The sequence below is a fragment of the Meles meles genome, chromosome 5 (genome assembly GCF_922984935.1).
Source record: "Meles meles chromosome 5, mMelMel3.1 paternal haplotype, whole genome shotgun sequence".
Classification (NCBI taxonomy): domain Eukaryota; kingdom Metazoa; phylum Chordata; class Mammalia; order Carnivora; family Mustelidae; genus Meles; species Meles meles.
The window spans coordinates 124,199,152-124,222,135 of record NC_060070.1 but is presented as its reverse complement, the minus strand read 5'-3'; the positions used below and the strand labels follow the sequence as shown (position 1 = coordinate 124,222,135).

The window sequence follows — 22,984 nt, the reverse complement described above, 5'->3', positions numbered from 1 at the left end:
TGGCTGTGCCAGCCAGCTGGAAATTGGGAAGATGAAAGGCAACTGGCAGGATTTTATTCTAAAATTCTCTGCAGAAATTCTAAGGAATATAGAAGACTCTGTTCTGGGGGTTATTGCAGAACTCCCGGAAGCAGCATCGAGAAAATATCCAGAAGCCAAACACTGGAGAAGAGCGGGTATATGAACAATCACTCATCTGCTCCTTGCGGCGGCAGTCACTCACCATGATGTCAGAACCACTGTCTGGGGAAGGATGGCAGCAACCAGTGATATATAGATCCCAGGTCCCAGGCACACCCCCAAACCCCTCCATCCCCTCACTCCATATGGACTTAGCATCACTGCCCTCACACCCTTCCCTGGATCCCCAAAAGGCAACAATTCCTGAAACTGGGCAGGGATGGCAGGGGGAGTTACCAGCTATGGATTCTGTGGAACATTGGTGGGAAAGAGCCACTCAAAATATAGTAATGGTTGGAGGGGGCTGAGCTGGGTCTTGCTCCAGGGGAACCAGCACTTTGGCTGGAACCATAGAAGAAGAAATTGGGAGAGGCATCTCTTTGATATGCTTGAGTACTCTGATATTGGACCATATCTATTTTTAAGAAGTGCAATAAAAAGACTTGAATTTGAAAGTAATTTCATGTAGTGGTTTTTAAGAGTACCATTTCTGGAATCACCACAAACTGACTCAGCTTCTAGGAGACTTGGGCAAAGAATTGACTTTTCTGTGCCTCTGTTTCCTCATCTGTAAAATGGGGTGGGGTGTGGTAATAATAGTACCTATCCCAGAGGGTTGTGCTTGCACATAATATGTGTTTTGTGTTTTAAAAAGGGTAAGAGAGGGGTCCCCAGCTGAAAGGGGGGGGCGGGGAGGAAAAGAGGGAAGGAAGGAAAGAAAAAGAGCAGAAAGAAAAGTGTGAGGGATTGTGAGGAACGGGGAATATAGACAATTGTCAGCAAATTGAAAATGAGGTGGAGCTGTCCAGAGGGCCATTTGACATGACATTTTGGCCTAACATTCAAACTGAGGAGGAATCTGAGCAAATCCTCTGGGAAGATGAAGTGGGAAGACAGCTAAGGCCCAAACTGGTGAACATGAATCTTAAGGGTCAAGGAGAATAAAGCAAGACCCAGGGAAAGAGACCAGGAAGAAGCAGTGGACGAGGCAGAGAGGTCTGCAGGAACTGTGGCTCACAGGCAGGGAGAAGGCAGTCTGAGGACAGACTGGGGAATTTGTTGATCACAAGGCTGGGTGCTGTAAGGAAGGCAGAATCCGGTCAACGGCAGGCTGAGGGAACAGGAGTGTGGAAGTGGAGACCGAGAATGGCTCTGAAGGTAAGGCAAGAGACCAGGATGGGGAGCAGTGTCTAGCGGTTGCAGGAACCCAACACGGGGTGCAGCTGAGAGATGCATTTCGGGAATGGGCTGAGCCAAAGACAAGCAGCTCACTGTTCTTTATGAGGAGGGTCATGCAGCTGCTGCCAGGTGGGACAAGGCAGATGTCAGACCCCAGAAGGCATCCCAACTCCTTGGTCTCCAAGAGGCATCGATAGCAGCGTAGGTATTTGGGGAGCTGAACCGAATCAGGATCAAAATCACCTAGAACACAGAGAAACACTGACTCCAAACCTACCTCATTTCCTGGTTGGTCAATCCCCTCTCCACCTCCCCATCTCAGAAAACCATAAGAACTCCATTTCTTGAAAACCATCTGGATTAATCCTCTATCAGAGGCCTTAAAGTCCTTGTTAAAATCTCCATTCTCTACTCTTACACCTCCTGAAATAAGGAACTCATTAAGGAATTCATTCACTCGTTAACATGTATTTGCGTGGCTAACGTGTGCCCAGCACTCTGCAAGCTTCTAAGTTCAAAAGTTGGGCAGGGGCCCCTCATTCCAGCTTTGGGGAGTTCAGTGAGGACAGTTCTTCCTCTGGGACTTGGTTTTACAGTCCCCCACTACTATGGACTCGCTTTTGAATATGCTTCCTTAAATGTGTAATGTGCAGAGGTGAAAACGAGACTGCATCATCACAGGATAGGAGGAGTCTGTGTTTTGGGTAGATAGACGTCAAGCAGCCCACCACCACATTCTCTGTTTGGTGGTCTTTTCACTCATATTAAATGCTGTCACCAAAAGCCCTCCCCAACCATGAGGATATACAGCTCTTTCTTCCTCTGATCCCTGACCCAGACCACATGTTAATGAGTCCCCAGACCCATGAGGAGTGCACTAAGGAGCACTTAGTGTGAGGCAAATACTGAACAAACACTTTGAATCCTATTTCTACATAGGTGGTGTTTTGCAGCCAAGTGAGGAGATTATCAGGCTGGACTGAGGCTTGTTCTACTTTGGGGATCCTAGTTCTATCATTTAGCATGTTCCAGGGACCCTCCCTATTCTGCACTGCCCCAGATTTAAACAGCATCCCTTCAGTGTCTCCATTCAGGTCACTGCTGTTTAGACGGCCCTGGGGTAAAAACTAGAAATCTTCCTCAGAGTGAACATCAGTCTATTGCCAGTCCCGAGGCATTATCCCATCAAGCCCATCCATCCCATCTTTCGTCCTGCCGGGTTTACCTGAGCATCCTGGGCAGATGTACCCATACACCTGCTATCTGTGGGTTTCTCCACTCAGCAGACCAGGAGACCCTTCTGACCCCTTAGAGCCACTTACCAAACACCAAGCTCATCATGACCAGCACTGTTAAAAGGACCATGTGTAGGGCTTGGGGGATGGTGTGGAGGCCCAGGGACCCCATACTCCAGCGACCTGCAGGGCCTGCCATAAGATGCATGACTGCCCACCAGCCTCCAGTTGGAGCTTATATTGGTGGAAGAGAAATTGGCCAAGAGGAAGGGAACACCCATTTGGGGTGGAAATCAGTGCCAGAATAGCCAGAGAGACAGAGTGTCCTCACCCATGACCGCACTAAGGCCTAATATTCTACCTTGGGGACAGGACCCTGGCAAGAGGAAATGGGAGGGAAACTTTCATATTTAATCTACAGAAGTTTATTCAAAGTAACAGGTGTTGGGGATACAACATGGCACAAAATCCCTGCCCTCACAGTTTAGTGGGGGAGGCAACAAGGAATAATTGGGGGTGGGGAGTGAGACGAGTGCTTCCCAGGAGCGCCTGGGCAGTCAAAGGTACTGACCAAAAGGATCTATCTATAAGATCAGATTTCTCTTTGTATAAGATTGCCAAGGTGAGGAAACCAGTTAGGAAGCTATTCCTGAGCCCAGTCACAAGATGGCGGTATGGTCTAGCAGAAGAGAGGCAGGAGACGGTATGAGTGAATCTGACCAATGTTTAGGAGAAAGACTGGACAGATCTGGAGTTAGACTGAATACGGAAAGAGGAAAACTGGGGGAATAGGCTTGCACAAGGAGGTGATTGGTGATTACCACTTTCCAAGATGGAGAAAACGTGGAACGGTAAGAAATCCCAAAGCGAGGACATCTGGGTCCCCAGTGACCTATTCAGTCCAGTGGCTTCTGTGGGGGTTCCGGATGGCCAGCACCTTTCCTTACGCCCCCCCCCCCCCCTCCACTGTCCGCCTAAGCTCAGCTGCAGGTCAGTGGTTCTGATCTCCGGCGCCCACGGACTCCGACGCCGTACCCTCGCTCTCCGAGCTTGACTGCACCTCAGGGCTCCCAGGAGGATGCAGGGGCCGCCCCCAGCCCAAGTTCCGTTCTCGGCGGGGAACGGCTGGGAAGAAAACCTGGGAGAGCCGTGCCCGCGTGGGAACCAGACATTCATCCCTAACGGACACCCAGAGGACTACGCGGCTTCCCCGGAAGGCGGCGCTGCCGGGCCACAACCCTCCCAGGTCCGAGGCTACTCAGCAACCAATCAGCGGCGGTGGGCGTCCCAGGCGCCCCGCCCACTTCCTCTGCTGGGGCGTGGGGTGGGGGCGTGGCCTGCTTGGCTCGACAAGTTGGCGGACTCAGCTTGCTCCTTTCGAGGTCGGTCTCTCTAAGAGACCTGGGGGTTTCACTTTATTATTATTATTATTATTTTAAACATTCTATTTATCCATTTGTCAGAGCGTACAGGAAGGGGGAGCAGCAGAAAGAGGGAGAAGTAGACTCCCCGCCGTGAGCAAGGATCCGGAGATCACGACCCGAGCCAGAGGCAGACGCTTAACCAGCAGAGCCACCCAGGAGCCCCTTGGGGTTTTTACTTTAAGTGTGGGTGGGTTATGGGAAGAGCTGGGCGTACAGAGCGGATCGCCTGCTCCAGTTTCAGGTCTGGAGGTTTGGGGTGCAGCCCTGCCGGAGGGCTCCCTGCTTAAAGTCTCGGACCTTTCAAAAATCATCCGGCCTCGGGGTGCTGACGGGGAAGATGGGAAGAAATGGACGGAGACTCGCGCCAAGAAGACGCACGGGAAAGAAGAATCACGAAAGGAAAGCGCACGCCGCTGCGCTCCCAAGGCATTGGGATGAATGAAAAAAGAAAAATGTGTTATTGAAAAAGTCAGAGTAATGAAGTTGGGGGGGGGGGGCCGCCAGGCACCAGCCTAAATGTCTGTTGAAGAAACGACAGAGTGGTAGAAGAGAATGGTAGAAGAGAGCGAGGGCTACTCTTGAAGCCAAGGGGGCAAAAGGGCGTCCTCGGAACCCCTCTCTCGAATATAACCGTAACGACAAATCTAAGCACTAGGGAGTTCTGGGTAGCTAAGGCTGGGCTCCCTGAAGGAGTCCCCCTGTGAGGTCTGGGAAGACTCGCGGGGGACTAGAAGAGCGCAGCCCCGCGCTCAGCGGGAGGCAACACACCCAGGCTGAGCTGGGTGGGGCTGGGAGAGGTGTTCTTCGGGAGGGGCGTGGCCTCAGCGCAGGCAAAGCTGCCCAGTTTCATATTGTTACTCCCCAGTGTAAGCGACAGGGCGCGGCCAGGGCGCAGGCACAGCCTCGTGAGTTTGTTGCCAAGGTGACGGGCTCCAAGGAGGTTTTCCGGGTGAAGAGGCGGGGCGCTGCTGTAGTCACAGTAGTGACAGCAGCGGAGGGCGGTATCTGCGCTGAGTGCCCCTCCCTCGGGACGAGGGATTCCTGGGGGTGAGCCGCGGGGTGACAAAACAAAGGAGGTGGGGCCTGGACAGAATGCCGCAGTCGGGGGAATGGGGCGGGGCCAGCAAGGGAAGGGGCTGGGGATGATTGGGCTGGGCGAGAGCCTAGTTCTGTTAGCGGAAAGGCTAGACCAGGTGATCTGGAGAGGAACAGGGGAAGCGATCTTAAACCCGAATATAAATAAATGAAAAAAAAAATGAATGACTCGGTTCCTCCCTCAGGGAGTTGGGATAGTTTGTTGAGTGGCTGGATGATGAATGAATGGATAGGTACCTGGCCCTCACTCACTTGTGACAGCCAGGAAGGAGACACCTGACCCTCCTGGGGAAGTGGAGCAAATCTTCAGGCCAATCACGGAGCCCAGACAGAGCTGACCCCTTCAGCTCACTCTGAAAGCAGTGCAGGGCGAGCCTGCATCTATAAGATAGGGGAAAATGAGGGATGACCTAGCCCAGGGACCCCCTCTCCTTCCCAGGCTTCCTGGCTAGGTGCTAATTCTTTGTCTCAGCCTCCATCCTCTCACCATGTGCCCAGCTCCTGGGGGATGCCTGGCCGTCCGGGCCTTACCTGGTGCCCAGTAGGGCAAGGTCTAGAGCCCCAGCTGATGAGGGATCTGCATCTCAGCTGTTCTGAGACCGTCCAAACCCTGCTATATAGGGTGAGGGGTGGACAGGGAGCTGGTCCCAACCCTGGTGGGTGCTTGTTCTGAAAACAGACAGCTGATGTGAGCTTTATCAACTGGGAAGTAATCTAAAGAGGTAGACTAAAGCCCCTGCCTGTGTGTGGGGTGTCCAGAATTCAAATGTTAAACCTAACCCTCGCTATCCACTTCAGATATCCAAGGGCTCTTCATCATGACATCCCCTGTTCTTTATAGTCCAGGAAGAAGAGGGGAGGGGGACGTGGTGATAGAGGCAGGTCAATGGAGTCCCTAGTTGCCATGGCCAAGAAGGGGGAGTCCTTTGCCTCCAGGGTGGGAAGGTGGGCCTAGGGACCCCCCTATTTGCATTCAAGGAGGTTAATTTAGCTGAGCAGACTTGTTTTCCAGGGGATTAACTGTCTTCATAGATGAGGGAGGGTGAGGTTCAGAACCTGGCAACTGGTCCTACAGCTTCTTGCTCCACACTTCCCACTGTGTTTGCCCCCTGGGACAGGACAGTGCAGCAGAGCGCCAGCATCAGTTCTCCAGTGTTTGCTCAAAGTGGTGAAGCTGTGGCCACTTCCTTTTAACCCCAAATACCAGGTGTCATATCACCTGATAAGTCTCAGAGATCACCCTTCCAGTGGAGACTCAGTATGCTCCTGTCCCAGAGACTGCAGAAGGACCTTCATGCCCCGGGGCCCAGGAGACACTGAAATTAGTCAGCGGCCATCCAGAACAACAGAACTTCATTGCTTGCCCATGTTAAGCTTGTTCAAAACAGTGGCCAAGGTGGTACATCTGGGGGAATGTCATCTAGAAAAGAGGTTCCCAAAGAAGAAAGTGGCCAGGGAACATATTGATGGATGGGAGAAGACTTATTCTGTTCCATGAAATCCAAGGATTAGAAATAGGACAGAAGTTAGAAGAAACCAATTTCCTCAGGTTCAAACTAAGGATTTTCTTCTAATAGCTGTCCAGAACAGTGAAGTGTGGCTCTAGGAAAACATGAGCCCTTGGAGCTCTGGCCTCTGTCCCTGACAGGCCCTGTTGTTGAAGGAGACTTGATGACACAGTGAGGAGGTGTGCAGGGTTTGCTGCTTAAGACTTGAGGAAAGGGCTGTTCCTCACTCCTCATGGGAATAGCGAGAGCTGCGCAAGGAACACTAGGGGTACAGATGGTGAAGCCATGCTGGTTGAATCTGGAAATCCATAGAAGATCCCTGAGTAGGGGAAATCAGGTACTAGAACCCTTTGTAGATGACAAAGCCGTGAGCTCCTGGGGAGGCTGCAGGGTTACGCAGGACGGACTGGGGCGCCAGCAGGGGAGGCTGTACCTGATGATACTACTAGACCAGCAAACGGGGAGGCCTGGGGACCCACTGTATGAGGACAGTTCAGGTTGGGGGCTGAAGGCCTGGGGGAACAGCAGGGATGGGAAGGGTTAAATAGGCTGGCTGGGGTTGGGTTCCCCAACATCCAGCCATTTGGGGCTTCAGCCCCAGGCTCCTGGACATTCAAGAAGTCAAACACTTACCCCAACTGTAGAAAAAATACCTTTTTATTAATTATTAGGAATAATTCATTCATCGAATGCAGGGTGCGTGTCGGGCAAGGTTAGGTACTGCCAGATGGATGAGGGGAAACGTGCAAGAGGGCAGTGAGAAGGGGGACAGTCCCCCACTTTCAACAAACTATAAACAGCAACATGAACACAGAGAATCACAAATAAGAGGCTCCTTCCTTATGTCTCCTCCTGTCCCACTCTTTCAGAACGAGTCCCACTGTGGCCGCTAAAGGTGCCAGGGCATCTGAAAGTTCTGGGCTGGGAGTGGGGTGCAATGGGTGGCCTCGAAGTTGTACAGATGCTTCTGAGCCTGAAGAAAGAGGGCAGGACAGGTGGGGTGCAGAACACTGCAGTGAGCAGCAGCCACCAAACACCTCCACGGCCCCTGAAACCACCACCCACTCTCTACAAGCTGCCACTTCCAGTGCTGTCCCCAAGCCCTACACATTCCCCCTGGCCATTCGGGCACCCCCTTCCTGCTCGCCACCCCTTAGCTCACCAGAAACAAGGCCAGCTGCTGCCTTCCATCTGCATCCATGTCCTCCCCTGCAGAGAAGAGGCGGTCACACAGGGTCCATACATGCGGGTATTCATCCCCTTCCTGGACTCTTCCCGACACCCTCTCCTGCCCCAGGACATCCTTACCCACACTCCAGGGGAAGTCAGGCCCATGTTCTGCCTGGTAGGAGCGGAGGACGGACAGGCACCAATCCTCTTCCACCTCCCAACGGCTGTAAATGGAGGCTGCTCAGGGAGAGAGAGGAGCGCCAGTCAGTGCCTGGTCTTGCCATGTCCCCTCCCAAAGGCCTCACAGCATCTGCATGCACCTTCCTCCAGCTGTGAGGAGGCCTCCAGCCACTGCCTCACCACTCGAAGACCTTCCTCTGCCATCACACGGGGATACCTACAGAGGGAGCACAGGGATGAGAAGTCAGGACCCAGTTCCCTTCACTGCTCACCCCAAGCCCTCCTCCCCCGCTGCCCGCTGTACCGTGTCAGTACACACACCCCTGGCTCACCGGTACTGCAGGAGCTTCAGCAGGAGGTCATTGCCTCGGTTGGACATGATGTCCTCAGGAACCCTGGGGGTGGGAAGAATGGACACTGAAGAAGCTGGAGTTTGGGGAGGGAGGGTTTGGACACCTTCCAGGGGCAGAGGTGGGAAGGGCAATTTCCTAGTTCCATCTGGGATCCAGGAGGGCAGAGGCTCCCCGGCACTCACGTGGTGGTGATGATCTCATCCTTGGTTCTGCGGATCAGCAGCACGGGGCCCTGGTACCTTCAGAGGAGAGCGTTGTGGGGGAGAGAGTGCTCAGAGGGAGACGGTCACACCTGGCCACTGCCCACCCCCCACAAAGGGCTGCCTTCTCATCCCCCACTATACAGGGCCCCATGGGCTAGCCCATCACCCAAGGATGAGAAAATATTAAAGAATGGGCATTGCCCAGAGTCTGGCCTTACTGGGAGATCTGCTCGAATACCAAGCAGAGCCTGTACAGGGGGGAGGCAGGGAAGAGTGTTGCTGGCCGGCCCTCTCTCACCTGCACAGCTGTTCTGCATTGTTTAGATTGAGGTGCTGCCTCACTGTCCTGGTCACCAGGCCCCCTGGAATGGGATAAAAGTGAAGGGATGACAGAGACAAAGCCCTTGCCCAACACAAAGGTCCCCAATGCTCACAGAGAAAACTGAGGCCCCAGACAGGGGAGTCCTCCTGCTTCTTAATAGTGGGGTGACCCACTCCCCACCCACAGCAAAAGGATCCATCTCCAGTTAGAACGAAGCTGCCAGTACCAGCCCACCCCTTCCCTGGAAGGGCAGGCCTGGGAGTTGTACTCACTCCAGCTATCTGGCATGACCTTCAAGGCCAAGGGCACCAGGTCATCAAAGGAGGCATCCAGGATCACAGCACTAATGTCTGGGTAGGACATGGCTGCCCACGTGGCTGGTACCAGGACAGGAAAGAAGGGTGAGGACTGAGAGGCTCCTGCCCACCACCCCACCCCTGTCCCACTGACCCTACAGGCTGACACCATCCTCCCTATTAGGTTAGCCCAAGGTCTCCCTTAACCCCTCACGTCACTTGGCCAGGGCACTCTCCAGAGAAGATCGAGAGAGGACATCAAAATGCATCGAAGATGTGCAGAGGAAAGATTCGCTTCCCTGATGTGCTCCCTGCCCAGGACCCTGGTCCACTTCTTTTAATATGGGCAAAAGAGGGCACCTGGGTGGCTCAGTCAGTTAGGCATCTGACTCTTGGTTTTGGCTTGGATCATGATCTTGGGGTGAGGAGACTGAGCCCTGTGTCAGGCTCCATGCTTGGCAGGGAGTCTGCCTGAAATTGTCTCTATCCCTCTGCCTCCGCCCCTCCCCCTCGCTCGCTCGCTCTCAAATAAAATCTTTAAAAATAAATAAATAAATAATAAATAAATAAATAAAATAATGGGCATAAGAGTGGAAGGAAATGTGAATGTATACAAACAGGATACCTTCTTCCAGACCCACACAGATATCCCACCTCCATCCTCTCCTCCCTTAAGCCTTGACCCCATTGCCAGACCCCCCATGCGTTTCCCTACCTCTCCTTGGGGTGGGGTAAGGGTGGCACAAATTGGGAGGAGGGGGGCAGGAGGTAGGCTGGTACCAGTGAAGCCGCCGATGGACCAGGCATAGATGATGATGTCCTGGGGCTGGAAGCCCAGGCGGTGGATGGCAAACTGGACCACCACATCCATGGCGTTGGCCTCATTCTGAGGAAATGGCACCCCCTGCAGGAGGAAGGGCAAAGACAGGAGTGAGTCAGCACCAAAGGCCACCTGGGTCACTGGCCAGCTCCTAAAATGGACTCTTCTAGCAGCTCCCCCGCAACAGACAGGGAGGGTGCAGAAGAAAAGGATGGTGGGAAGGGCTGCACTCTCCAGAAACCAGCCTGCCTGTCGCTTCCCACTTCGGGAGGAGGGGTCTGGCTCCCTGCCCTTGGCACCCAGGTGACAGGTGAGTGGGAGCTCCCCTACCAGAAACAGCCACTCCTTTCCCTAACTCTAGTGGCTGACCAGGGGGAGACAGACCATAATTCAGGAAAAGAAAGGGATTTCAGAGAGGGTCTCACCGTGCTTCCAGCAAAGCCTGGATGGTTCCAGCCCAGGACTGAATATCCAGCTGCAAAGAAGGAGGGGGAGGGGCTAGGAGCTCATGGCCCACACCTCCCCCAAACCCCTCCAGCCCTGGTGGAAAGAGCAACCGAACCCTGGAGGTCTAAACACCCTCAAAGTCAGAGGCAAGTAACTCCAGCCTTCCCAGAATGGGGAGATGACACCAGAGGTTCTGAGGCAGCAGAAGGGAGAGGTTACGTGATGGTGTGGTGGGGACAGAACGAAGGCCATCCTGTTAGGAACATAGCCCAAGGGGAGGGATGTATGGTTAGCAAAGGGGGAATACACTTTCCCCCAGATGTGAGTTTTAAACCTCACTCGGAAAACGCGATCTGGCACAGGGAGGTTCTATCAGTGTGGGAAGGTGGGGCCGTTCCATTCCAAAGGACAAGGACAAAGAGAGCCGAGCCACGGGCCTACCTTCCAGAGGCGTAGAAATGCAGCCCACCTCATAGAAGCCCGCGTTCCCCTCACAGCAGATCACCTGTGGAGGGAGGCAGGAAGGAGGGCTGGGAAGGAGCCAAGTTGGGACAGAAAATGCCCCATGTGGTAGGATGTGGGAAGAGGAAAGGGCCTGTTCTCTTCAAGGGGAATGGAAATTTCTCAACCCACAAGGTGTATAAGAAGAGAAGCAAAGTGGATGCAAATGCTTAGCAAACTGAGCCTTCAGAGGAAGAGGAAGTACTCATCACCCAGCACAGTGTCCACTTCTCCTTGGAAGACCAGCAGGGGGCCAGCCCTCAGGAATGGGTAGGGATACTTTTTTTCCTTTCCGGCTTTTGAGTCTATTTTTTCCCATGACACTTTGTCTTGTGTGGTATGCCAATCGCTTTCCATCTCTGGGCTCCAGACACAGAGTCGGATAAACTCATTCCACGGTGCCCCATGCCAAAGCCCTGAGATGACGGGGCTCACATGGACTCTCTCAGCGCTGGGGAGAGCCAGGACCAGAAGCCAGCTCCCTAGACTGTTGGCTCAGGGCTCCTTCCGGGGCTACTTCATGGAGCCAGGCCACTTGGGAGGCCAGGCTGCCCGGGTTCAAATCCCAGCTCTCTCACTTACTGTGTGATCTGGGAAAATTATCCCCGGCCTTAGTTTCATCATCTATAAAATGGGCTGACATAAAAACTAGTTTCTCTTCCACAGGGTTGTAGAAATGCTGCCTAAGTGGTGACCGTTACAAGATTACGTTTTGGTCCTTGAATGTCAACTCCTCCTTGCTCCATTTTGCTATGGCAGGGTTTTCTGAGAGAGGAGGTCTTGAGGGTGGGGCTGGGAGACAGGGATTATCCCAGCTGTCTTTCCTCTGAGCTTCTAGAGGCCTGAGATCCCCAGAGCTTCTGCTGCCCCCCCGCCCCGGCAACTGCCTCTGGGCTCCCTGCTCCCTCTCACCAGCTTCTGTCCCTGGGGCTCTGCTGTCCCCCGCCGGTCCACAAACATGGTGTCAATCTCGTTGCCATCACAGGCCAGCAGCTTCGCCCGGCGCCCATTACACTGAGTGAGGGAGACATGAGGGGCGGGAGGTCACATCCTTGGTTGAGCGAGGAGGACCAGGGCGTGGGGGCGGGGGTGCCTTACCTCTTCCACCAGCCGGGCCTGGCCCTGCAGCAGCACAGGCATGAGGGCTTTCTGGAGCAGGTACACAGAGCCAGGGTACAGCATTCGGCGCCCCAGGGTGTGTGCCACCAAGTAGCTGTGGGGAACACAGGAGTTAGCCGACCCTTGAACTCAGGAGGGCCCAAGGCCCATCCCAGCCCTAGCACCCAGAGACCCTGGGGCCTGCTTCACATGTGAACTTCAGTTTTTTGTGTTTTTTTTTTTAAGATTTTATTTATTTATTTGACAGACAGAGATCACAAGTAGACAGAGAGGCAGGCAGAGAGAGAGAGAGGGAAGCAGGCTCCCCGCTGAGCAAAGAGCCCAATGCAGGGCTCGATCCCAGGACCCCGAGATCATGACCTGAGCCGAAGGCAGCGGCTTAACCCACTGAGCCACCCAGGTGCCCCTGAACTTCAGTTTTGTTTTCTTGACCTTTACGTGTTTGTGTTTCTCCTTAAGGATTTAATGAAATATTTTATGTACCAAGCTGATGTTTTTCAAAACTTTATTACTACAACCCTTATAAGGGGCACATTTTATTTGCGGCCCACTACACACATCTATACATATACTAAAAATATAGGAGATGGTATTTTCTATATATGGTAAGTAAAAGCAAAGTTATTACTAATTATGATTCTGTTAATGTGTAATTACTACTGAGGAGGCCTCGGTGGTGCAGTTGCTTACATATTCTACTCTTGGTTTCGGCTCAGGTCATGATCTCCGGGTTGGGACTCCATGTGAGTCTGCTTAAGATTCTCTCTCCCTCTGCTCTTCCCGCACTTTACCCCTTACTATGGGCGTACACTCTGGCTCTCTCTCTCTTAAATAAATAAATCTTAAAAATGCAACTTACTAAAAGTCCCCAGTTAAAGAATACTTAAAAAAAATGATAGCTATAATTCACTCAATTGATTTCAAGATTCCTGAATGGGTCAAGATCCACAGTTTGGATTTTGTTTTAAGATGTGTTTACTGGGGCGCCTGGGTGGCTCAGTGGATTAAGCCGCTGCCTTCGGCTCAGGTCATGATCTCAGGGTCCTGGGATCGAGCCCCGCGTCGGGCTCTCTGCTCCGCAGGGAGCCTGCTTCCTCCTCTCTCTGCCTACTTGTGATCTCTCTCTCTGTCAAATAAATAAAATAAAATCTTTAAAAAAAAAAAAAAAAAGATGTGTTTACTTAGGGGCACCTGGGAGGCTCAGTGGGTTAAGGCTCTGCCTTCAGCTCAGGTCATGATCTCAGGTCCTGAGATCGAGCCCCACATCAGGCTCTCTGCTCAGCAGGGAGCCTGCTTCCCCCCACCCCTCTGCCTGCCTCTTTGCCTGCTTGTAATCTCTGTCAAATAAATAAATACAATGTTTATTAAAAAAAGATTTACTTGTTTGAGAGAGAGAGAGTGTGTAAGTGAGCAGGGTGGGGGATAGGGGGAGAAGGAGAGGAAAATAAACTCCCCAGTGGGCACAGCACTAGAGGTGGCCAATCCCAAGACTCTGAGATCATGACCTTAGTCAAAATCAAGAGCTGGACATACAACCGACTGAGCCACCCAGGCGCCCCAAGATCCGTTGTTTGAAAGACACCAAACCAGACTGCAGACTCCATGGGGGTAGAGACCTCACTGTTCCATTTACTGTGATGTGCCCTCTATCTGCCATGTGGCAGGTGGCCAGAGCCTGACACAGAGTAGGGGCTGAAAATATTTACTGAACCAACATGCTACTTTCAACATATAGGTAGGTGCTATTCCTAAAAAAGGCAATTAACCATTTCCAGTTAATCCTGAAATAGGATTTGTCCCCAGAAAAACACTGTACCACTCCGTCCAGCATCCCCTCAAAACTGCAAATCTGGTTTGCCCCTCTGACAAGGGGTACACTGTCCACCCTGACTGCTAAACCCTCCCGCTTCCTTGGTATCCCAGAACTTGCCTCCCAGGCCCCAGCAACAGAAAATCCCCACAGTGTCTGCGCCACGGCAAGGTACCAATGCTTACTACTGTGACACAACAGCTATGACTTACTTGGGCTTTGCCATGTGTGCTCAGGGCCCCACACAAGGTGGAAGCCCTTGTGAACAGGTTACACTACCTAATCTCACCAATCCTGCGAGGTGGGCTATTTACGAATGCAGAAACTAGCTCGCTTAAGGTAGAATAGCCAAAGCGCAGAAGGTCCAGGACAAGGACACAGCTGCCACCAGACCCTGCTCCGGCTAGGACTATGTATCTCCACCACACTCCCAACCTCATTCTTCCCTCCCAGCCTCATTGAAAGAGCTTTTGTAGGGCACCTGGCTGGCTCAGTTTGTAGAACATGTCACTCTTGCGCTCAGGGTCCTGAGTTCAAGGCCCATGTTGGGTGCAGAGCTTACTTAAATAAATTGAAAAAATAACAAAATGAAAGAGTTTTTCTCATCAGACAGAATTGTGTTAATATCCTAATCCTCCATTCACCTTCATCCTAATCCTTCTTTGAGACTCTGGACCTCTCTGAGCCTCTTTTCTTCACATACAAATCGAGATTAGAAACTACCACAAATAGCTCGAGGCCCAGTAAATGACATCTAGAGCACCCAGTCCTGCACTGGACTGGAGCACCCAGTCCTGGAGTCCTTACTCCACATCCCCTCCACCCCAGCGGGCCTCTCTCCCTGTTGCTTCCCACCTGGTGATCTGACAAGGCAGCTTCTTGACCTGGTTGAGGAGAGTATCTGCTGTCCCCCGGTGCAGGGGCTCCGGGCGAAGCAGGGCCACACCCTGGCGGGAAGGGCCCCCTCGAGACTCTTTCCTGAGGATGGAAAGATGGAGGGGAGGATGGAGTCAGGAGCAGCAAGCTGGACATCTGAGGTCCAGAGGGCAGGGATCTAGGAACGAGGAGATGGCGCTGGAGAGCAAGCCCTGGGGCCCCAAATGGGGCTGGAGGTGTGGGACAGGACAGAGCAGGGAGGGAATGAAAGAACTGGGACCTCACCGGCTGCTGGGCTCTTCCCAGTGGAAGTCGACTGGCCAGCTCTTAAAGTCAAAGTTGTAGTTGGCAAGCTGCCTCTGTGGTGGGCAGGGAGAGAAAGAGGAAGGAGAGGAAAAGGGCGACTAAGAGGGCAGGCTTACCTACCCAATCTCGTCTCACCCTCATCAACCACAAGACCAGCCCCCACACATAAAGGGAGGGGGAGACAAGTCAACATGCCCACCCCCCGCCCAGTTCACAGAGGGTAAGCTCTGTCATGGCCTGAAAAATGAGGCAAGAGAGGAGGCTCTATCCATTCTCAAGACTGGCCCGACTGCTTCCAGAAGAGAAATGTAACAGTCTTTGCTTTTCTAAAATTTAAGACTGACCCACACCCAGAACAGGTGGCTGGAGGTGCTGGTTTCTGAAGGAGGAAGTGTGGGTGTGGGGGGTTTGTTGGCTGGACATGCCCTCTCCCCCACTGGGTCTTTACCTGATGCTGTCCTGGAGGCTGGGTGACAGGGAAGGAGGGAAGTCATACCTACGGTGCTTCCTTTGCATTGGGACCACCTCTTGAATGAGGCCCTCTCCCGACAGTTCCATCCTCATGGCCACCTCCCTTCCTTCAACTTCTGCAGCCAGGGGCTGGTGAGGCCACCCAAACCATCTATGCTTCCGGTCATCCCACTCAGTCTGCCCACATGCTTTTTGAGGGTGGCGGAAGCTGTGTCTTCTATTCTGCTGTACTCACTCCCTCATCCCCAGAGTGCCCAGCGCTCTATTTTAAGAGCTGTTTTTTTATTTTCCATCACAGAAATCTTTTGACATTTTCAAAAATAACTTGACTAAGAGGGAACAATAGAAACTCTGTACAAAAATGTAAATGGCAAAACAAAACAAAATGAAGAAACGAAAATTTCAGGCAGACTCTGCTCAGACCTGGAGGCAAATCCAGACCCAGCCACTTCCTTTGCTCCATGACTCTGCTGGTCACTTAACCTCTTTGTGTCTATTTCCTCAGAGGTATAATAATACCACCTAATGTGGTTGTTTTGAGGCCTGGGAAGGGTGTACGCAAAATGCCTCAGACAGCGGTGTGCCAGGACATCATTCCGTAGCTCCGTAAATGACAGTGTGGAGCATGATGACGGTGGTCACAGCTGTTTGATCCCAGGAACCCCTTTGTAACAGGAAAGAGCTTTATAGGGCCCCAAAGCCCCTTCTGAAAGATAATCACACTCCAGCACCAGCTGGGCTGGCCCAACTCCAAGGACACTGTGCCTAGCTTTTCTCCCTCTTGGCACCACACTGTGCTTCCGGGCACAAGAGTGGACATACCTGTCCATCTTGTCCCATCTCTGAACCAAACTAGCATGGTGTTTGATGCACATGGCCAAAATAAACACCATTTACAAAACTGAGCTGCTGTGATAGAGAGAAGACCCCCTTCTAAGAAACACTGTGGAACACTCCATTAGGAGTGGTGGGGAGGAAGATTCCTTGGGTAGATAGTTCACTTGCACAGGGTGGGAGGGGATACAGAGATGGGCAAGCAAAAACCCAGTGTGGTCTGTGGCAAAAACCTCCTGCCCCAGGCAGAAGCTGGTGCCCAGTGCTCCAGGGAGGCAGCTGAGGAAGCAGCCGCCAGGGAACCCGTCTGGCACCTCTCACCTTGTTTTCTGCAGACTGGTTCCTATGTGTTGCCTCCAAGATGGTGATGAACTGCCGGTACTGGGGGTTGGTCCAGCGGCCGATGCCTGGGAGAGAGAGGACAGGAACAGCGTTAGGAAAAGTGGAAGAGCAAGCTGAGTAAGTTTCGGGAAGAGGCTTGGAGATGGGCAAGGAGAAGGCCCTGGAAAGAGAAGTGGGAGGAAAAGGAACAGATGGCCCAGAGTCTGGGGAAACAGGAGAGTCGAGCTGACCCCCCCTTCCTTCATATGTAGCTTTAGTGTTCCCCTCCCACCCAGCTTCTTCAGTTTGTTTCTTGATAGGCTACCGATGCTCCACCCTCCAGAAGGTTCACCTTCCCAGTCTTACCACAGCAACATGCAACTTTACTTTTCACCCCGGTGAGAGTGGAGTTTCTCTTCTCCCTGCCAGCCTTCTCCACTGCCTGCTTTCCCTCTCTTTTCTGTACAGTCTAACTCCCTGCCATCCAGCTTCCTGGCTCCTGCTCTCGCCCCACAATCAGTTCCTCACTGAATGTGAGTCCCCTTTCTCTGTCCCCACTCTCTTCCAACTGTGCCTCTCAGCACACTTCCTATTCCGCGAGACTCCTTCCTCCTCCGCTTCCTGGGTCCATCTTTGCCACCTTCTGATATCCAGACTGCTCCTCCCAGCCTCCCTTCCACTTCCCTCTCTGAAACAAGAGCCATCCTCAATGCTCAGCTCTTTCCTCTCTTCACCTGGCCCTTTGGCGGTCACATCTGCTCTCCCTTCACTGCCAAGGAATCTAAAGTCCTGACTTCTCTGCTTTCACTGACCTGACAGGTGTCATGGGCCAGGCACCAATGACATGGGAGGCACCGGAAATGAGATACACAGGTTCCAGCACTGAGAGCTGGGGCTTTGGTTGGTGGTGGGGTGGGACTGGAGAAAGGTGGTAAGCAAGTAAACAAGAACATTTCAGAGAGGGGTAAGTGCTACCAAGAAAATAAAACCAGAATGAACCAGAATGCTATAATCATCAGGGGTACAAGCCCCAGACGATATGCAGAACAAAGCAAGGTGCAGAACGGTTTGTCCAGTGTGATGCCAGTTGTGCCAAAAATGTAAAATGAACAAAAGAAGGGCTATAGGGGCGCCTGGGTGGCTCAGTGGGTTAAAGCCTCTGCCTTCGGCTCAGGTCATGATCCCAGGGTCCTGGGATCGAGCCCCACATCGGGCTCTCTGCTCAGCGGGGAGCCTGCTTCCCTTCCTCTCTCTCTGCCTACCTCTCTGACTACTTGTGATCTCTGTCAAATAAATAAATAAAACCTTTAAAAAAAAAAAGAAGGGCTACATATTGTTTTTAGTTACCGTATTTCATAGATTCTAAAACATCTGTTTCCTTTCACATTTGAAAACTGAATCAAAATGCATTTGATTTGATAAAGTGAGGCCTATCTTTCATAAAAGTATAAAAATGTGGACCAGGAAAGAAACCCCGCCAAAATGGCTATAGTGACTTCTGGGGAAAGAGGAACACAGAACTGGGGAAGATTCCAATGGGAATGCCAGCTCAGAATGCAAAGCTTCAGTATTTTATCGACCAAAGGTATCTGAAACAGTATCACAGAACATAAGCATTTAAGTTCTTTATGATATTGGGGGACCTGGGTGGCTCAGCTGGTTAAGTTATCTGCCTTTGGTTCAGGTCATGATCCCAGAGTCCTGGGATCGAGCCCCATGTCAGGCTCCACTTCTCTCTCTCCCTCTGTGCCTACCCCCTGCTTGTGCTTGCTTTCTCTATCAAATAAATTAATAAAATCTTTTTAAAAATTATTATTATGGTATTGTGTTCTCTGAGCTCTTCCATATTTAATTTTTGTGCTCAAATTAATTTGCGCCCAAATTAAAAATAAATAAAATTTAAATGTAGGACAAAACCGAAGAGTGGGAGCTACTATTAGATCAGGAGGGCAGGGCAGGCCTCTCTGAGGAGGAAGCCCAACCCAGTGGAAATCGGAGGCAAAACACCACAGGCAGAAGGTCCTCACCCCTGTCTGGGCCCAACTGCAGCCATCCAGCTCCTGACCCGCCATTCCCTCTCCAAGCATCCCCTCGCCCAGTATTTGTCATGTGCACCTGCCAAGGGGCAATGATTTGGATCATTTCTTCACTTTTAAACTGTGAGATATAACATACGTTTATATAACACACATTCAGTTTTTTTAAAAAAAGCAAAGCAAACATTTATGTGACCATCACCTAAGTCAAGGAAGAGAACAAAGTCACATCTCTCCAGGAGTCCTCCCTGTCCTGTTCCCTCCCTCTCCCAGGTAATCACTCTCCTGATTCTCAAGATAACCATGCCTGTGTTTTGCCACTTATATATGCATCCTTTTTGAAATTCACGTAAGTGGAAATACACTGCATATATTATCTGCAATGTTGAATGCTTTTTGCATTCAACATGACAATTTTGAGACTCAACTGTGTTACTAAGTGTAGCTTAAATCTGTTCACTTGCATTGCTCTGTTGTGTTCTGTTGTAGAACTAGAACCCTCTAAAGTATTTATCCATCCTACTATTTGTGGCTATGGACTTGTTTCCAGTTTCGGATTATTACAAACATATATGTGGATATGTGCAGAATTATTGTAGGGTATATGCATCTTTTCCAGAAAATACCAAAGTTTTCTGCCAATTAGCTTTTCATACTTACAACCAAGCCCTTTAAGGAAAAGATCACATCTTCACCATTCCCAATTATTCCCCCTCAGCACCCAGCACAAAATTGTATTTGCAAAAGCTATATAATAAATATTTACCCAGTGAAGGAGACCTCTGGACCTACCTCGGAGACAGGCCACGCCTGCCAAGAGTAGTAGTAACGTCCCAGCATAGTGAGAAAATGGCACCACTTTGGACAAGCTCAAGTAACCTAGGAGGGGAGAGGCATTATGTGAGACATTCTCCCCACTGCCCCTTGGCATCTTTCCCCAGGTCAGCCCCCCACCTCCACCCCATACCCTCTCTTTGGGACAGCCATGCCCTTGGAGGAAGAAGATGCCTGATGGAAGAGGGAAGCCAAGCCATCCTCACAGGTCCCCTTTCCTTTTTAGAGGGGTTGGCTCATTTGCCAACAACCTGCCCACCACCTTTGAAACCACACTGACCTTTTCTGTATAAGTAGAAGAAGGCGAAGGGAGAGGAGTAGTAAGAGATGGACCAGAAGACTGAAGCCTGCAGCAGAGAGACAGGGACAAGCAATCAATAGACACATACAGGTTTGCCGTTTCCAGGCCTAGGCTCTGAGCAAAGTGGATAACCTGAGGGAGATCATATCAAGGACCTATTCTGTGCATAACACAGTAGGTGCTTAATATTTGTTGAAAGGCAACATATCAGAGCATAACAGAGGCTGGGGAAATTACGTATATGTTCCCGTTTCTTCCTCTTGTCTCCAGACATAATTTCACCGTATTTAAAGGCCAGTTTCTTTTTCTGTTCAAGTTAACCAAGCCTTTTCAATCAGCCCTGCTCGGGACAGTGCCTGGCCTGGTCCCCAAGAGATGCACAAACGTCACCATAGGAACTCTGCCAGAGAAAACAGCTGTCTTTGCAGCCAAGAGGTTAGTTGCCAGGGAGGACAGGTCACTGGGGACCACAGGACTCAGCACCTGCAGACGGTCCCAAGAGTAAACACATTTTCCTCAGGGCTCAGGCTGCCCCACAGAAAGCAGTGCACACACCAAAGGGGAATGCCAAGTGTGTGTGCTTGAGAGCGCGTCCACACGTATGTTGGAGAGGTTGGCTGCAGAGCCCAGAGCATCACCCCAACCCCCAGGGGCGCTGCCTTCCCCCAGGCTGGGGAGGAGAAAGTTCGGGAAGGCAACTGGGTGGGAAAAGACGTCAGGGCAGACATACCAGTGCCAGAATGCTGTCAGCATGCTTCTCCAGGGCACGGGGTTGGTAGTAAGTATCCTGCCAAAACAGACAGCCAAGTCAAGGACTGTGTCCATTGACAAGTCCTTCCTCCTCCCTTTGAGAGCCCAGACGTGTGTCCTCTGGTTCTAGCCTCCAAAGCTATCCCTCCTGGGACATCCCTGGCTCCCAAAGAAGCCGCTCTTCCCAAGCCCCACTCTAAACCCAATTTCCTACCTCAGACCATGAGAGCATAGGGGCCTGGACTTGCGAGCAAAAGTGACAGCCTCACTGGACATTTCGTGATCCTTTTCCACAACCCAGTTTCAAATGGGTTGTGGGCATGTGCATATGGGGACAAGAGTTAGAGAAGAAAGGAGAGACACTGTGACAACTTGAAGAGGGAAAGAAGATCAGAAGTAACAGTGGGGTGATTAAGGAAGAGAATGTGGCTGAGGGCGGGCAGCTCTGGAGGGCAATAAACACAGTCTGAGACTAACAATGAAAAGGTAGAGAACATGTAGGGGCACAGTCTACCACCACCCCCAGCTTTCACGGACGCGATGACCCTAGGGCCTCCAAGATAGGGTAGGCGGCTGGGTGGGGGGCAGCAGATACGTATGTAGAAATCATCTTGAAATTCAAGGCCAGGGTGGAAGGAAGATAAAACAACCGGGGAGGGCACCGAGGCAAAAGAAATCGAGTCTGACGGCAAAATCATCCAGCTCTCCAATCCGCGCAGGGTCTCTTCCAGGACTTAAAGTCAACTGGGACCAGCACGAACCACGAAAGACAGGGTGGGGGGCCGCGAGAGGAAAAAGCAAGGAGTGGTAGTCAGAATGAGAAAGCGGAGGCAAACGGCGATAAAGGAGGCAGCCGGTCCTCAGGCGTGACTTTAACCCAGGAAGCACAAAGAGCACTTTGCAGAAAACTGGCCTGACAAGCAGGCTCCCCCGATTTCCAATAATGGGAGCTGCTGGGGAGCAAAGGCCGCAAAGGGGTTTGGGCCGTACCATGTTTTTGACCAGGGGAGAACTCGACTCACCCAGGAGCTGGAAGGGGGGGTAGTGACTGAAGTTGGAGTCGCGGGGACGCCGGACGGGGCCCTTTCTGAGTCCCTTTCCCGGTAGATTTTGTAGAGCCGGGGGCCTAGGACGCAGCTCAGCAGCTTCGCCATGGCCCCCGCTCCGGCCGCTGCTCTCCCAGCAGCAGGTCCCCTTGCTCGCCCCGCCCTTTCCCGGCCTCTAAGGTATTGCGTGCCCTTGACGTCAGCACGTACCGGCTCCGCCTCGAGCCCTGGAGAGACATTTTCCGCGCTCCTTGAGACGGTTTTCGTGCAGATGGACCTACGGATAGAGCAATGGTCAGAAATTAGTTGGAGGCGTTTGGAACGAGGAGAGTTACAACCTATCAGGCGTAGTTAAGTTACCCCCCGCCTTTAAAAAAAATTCCTTAATTTTTAAATTAAGGAATTAAATTAATTAAGGAATTAAATTAAAAAATTAATAATTTTTTAACTCGAGCGACAGTGGGAATGAAGGGTAAAGATTAGGAGCACTTGGCAAGAGCAACAAAAAAGAAGAGATGTTTAGGAATACATCTAATCAAAGAAATGCAAGATTTCATGAAGAAAATTAGGAACGTTTTTGAAAGAGGTAAACAAAGGCTTGAATAAACGGAGAGCTGCATCGCAGTCATGGATAGGAGGATTCAGTATTGTTAAGGGGTGTGAAATACTGGTCAAAAAAAGAAAAGATGAATTATCGCTCTCAAGCGTGGACGAATCTCAAAACCTCAAAACCGTAATGTTGAGGGGAAAAAAGAAAGCCACAGGTTACATACAACCTGACACCGTTTGGACATATAACGTCCAAAAAGAAAATTTAATGATCAAAAGAGTGAAAGACAAAGAGCAAATTTAGAATAGTGTAACACAGCATAGAGAACCTTTGAAATGGTAATATTGTTTCTTATTAGAGGTTCAGGTTTGTTTTCTTTTTCCTTGTACCTTACACCCACTTAAAATATACATTCCTTAGCTTTTTATTGCAGTAAACACCTATAAAGAAAAGTCCGCCATTTCAATATATCCATGTACTCAGCCTCCAGATCAAGAGTACATTATACCGGGGCGCCTGGGTGCCTCAGTGGGTTAAGCCTCTGCCTTCAGCTCAGGTCATGGTCTCAGGGTCCTGGGATCGAGCCCCGCATGGGGCTCTCTGCTCAGCAGGGAGTCTACTTCCTCCTGTCTCTCTACCTGCCTCTCTGCCTACTTGTGACCTCTCTCTCTCTCTCTGTCAAATAAATAAATAAAATCTTTAAAAAAAAAAAAAGAGTACATTATACCACATCTACAAGATCTTTCTCAAATCACTACCTGCCCCACCAAGGGCAACCACTGTCTTAATTTCTAAACTCATGTATTAGTTTTGCCTA

General features: G+C 51.3%; 2 protein-coding genes across 2 annotated transcripts; both read right to left on the bottom strand.

Annotated features, from left to right (window-relative positions):
• Positions 1-77: 77 nt before the first annotated feature.
• Positions 78-2,802, bottom strand: LY6G5C (lymphocyte antigen 6 family member G5C). Its single transcript, XM_046005086.1, is given in 3 exon segments — positions 78-243; positions 1,453-1,576; positions 2,614-2,802. Coding segments are annotated over 3 exon segments (477 nt in total). The 3' UTR covers positions 78-79.
• Positions 2,803-7,260: 4,458 nt separating this feature from the next.
• ABHD16A (abhydrolase domain containing 16A, phospholipase) lies at positions 7,261-21,784 on the bottom strand. The gene is made up of 20 exons (XM_046006193.1): positions 21,594-21,784; positions 20,552-20,608; positions 19,801-19,867; positions 19,479-19,565; positions 16,651-16,736; positions 15,004-15,077; positions 14,698-14,820; positions 12,012-12,126; positions 11,826-11,927; positions 10,854-10,917; positions 10,391-10,440; positions 9,926-10,049; positions 9,122-9,226; positions 8,826-8,889; positions 8,507-8,563; positions 8,304-8,366; positions 8,112-8,188; positions 7,930-8,028; positions 7,784-7,830; positions 7,261-7,594 (listed from the first exon to the last, which is right to left on the bottom strand). The coding sequence occupies exons 1-20, from the start codon at positions 21,723-21,725 to the stop codon at positions 7,511-7,513; spliced, it is 1,677 nt and encodes a 558-aa protein (XP_045862149.1). The 5' UTR covers positions 21,726-21,784; the 3' UTR covers positions 7,261-7,510.
• Positions 21,785-22,984: the final 1,200 nt, after the last annotated feature.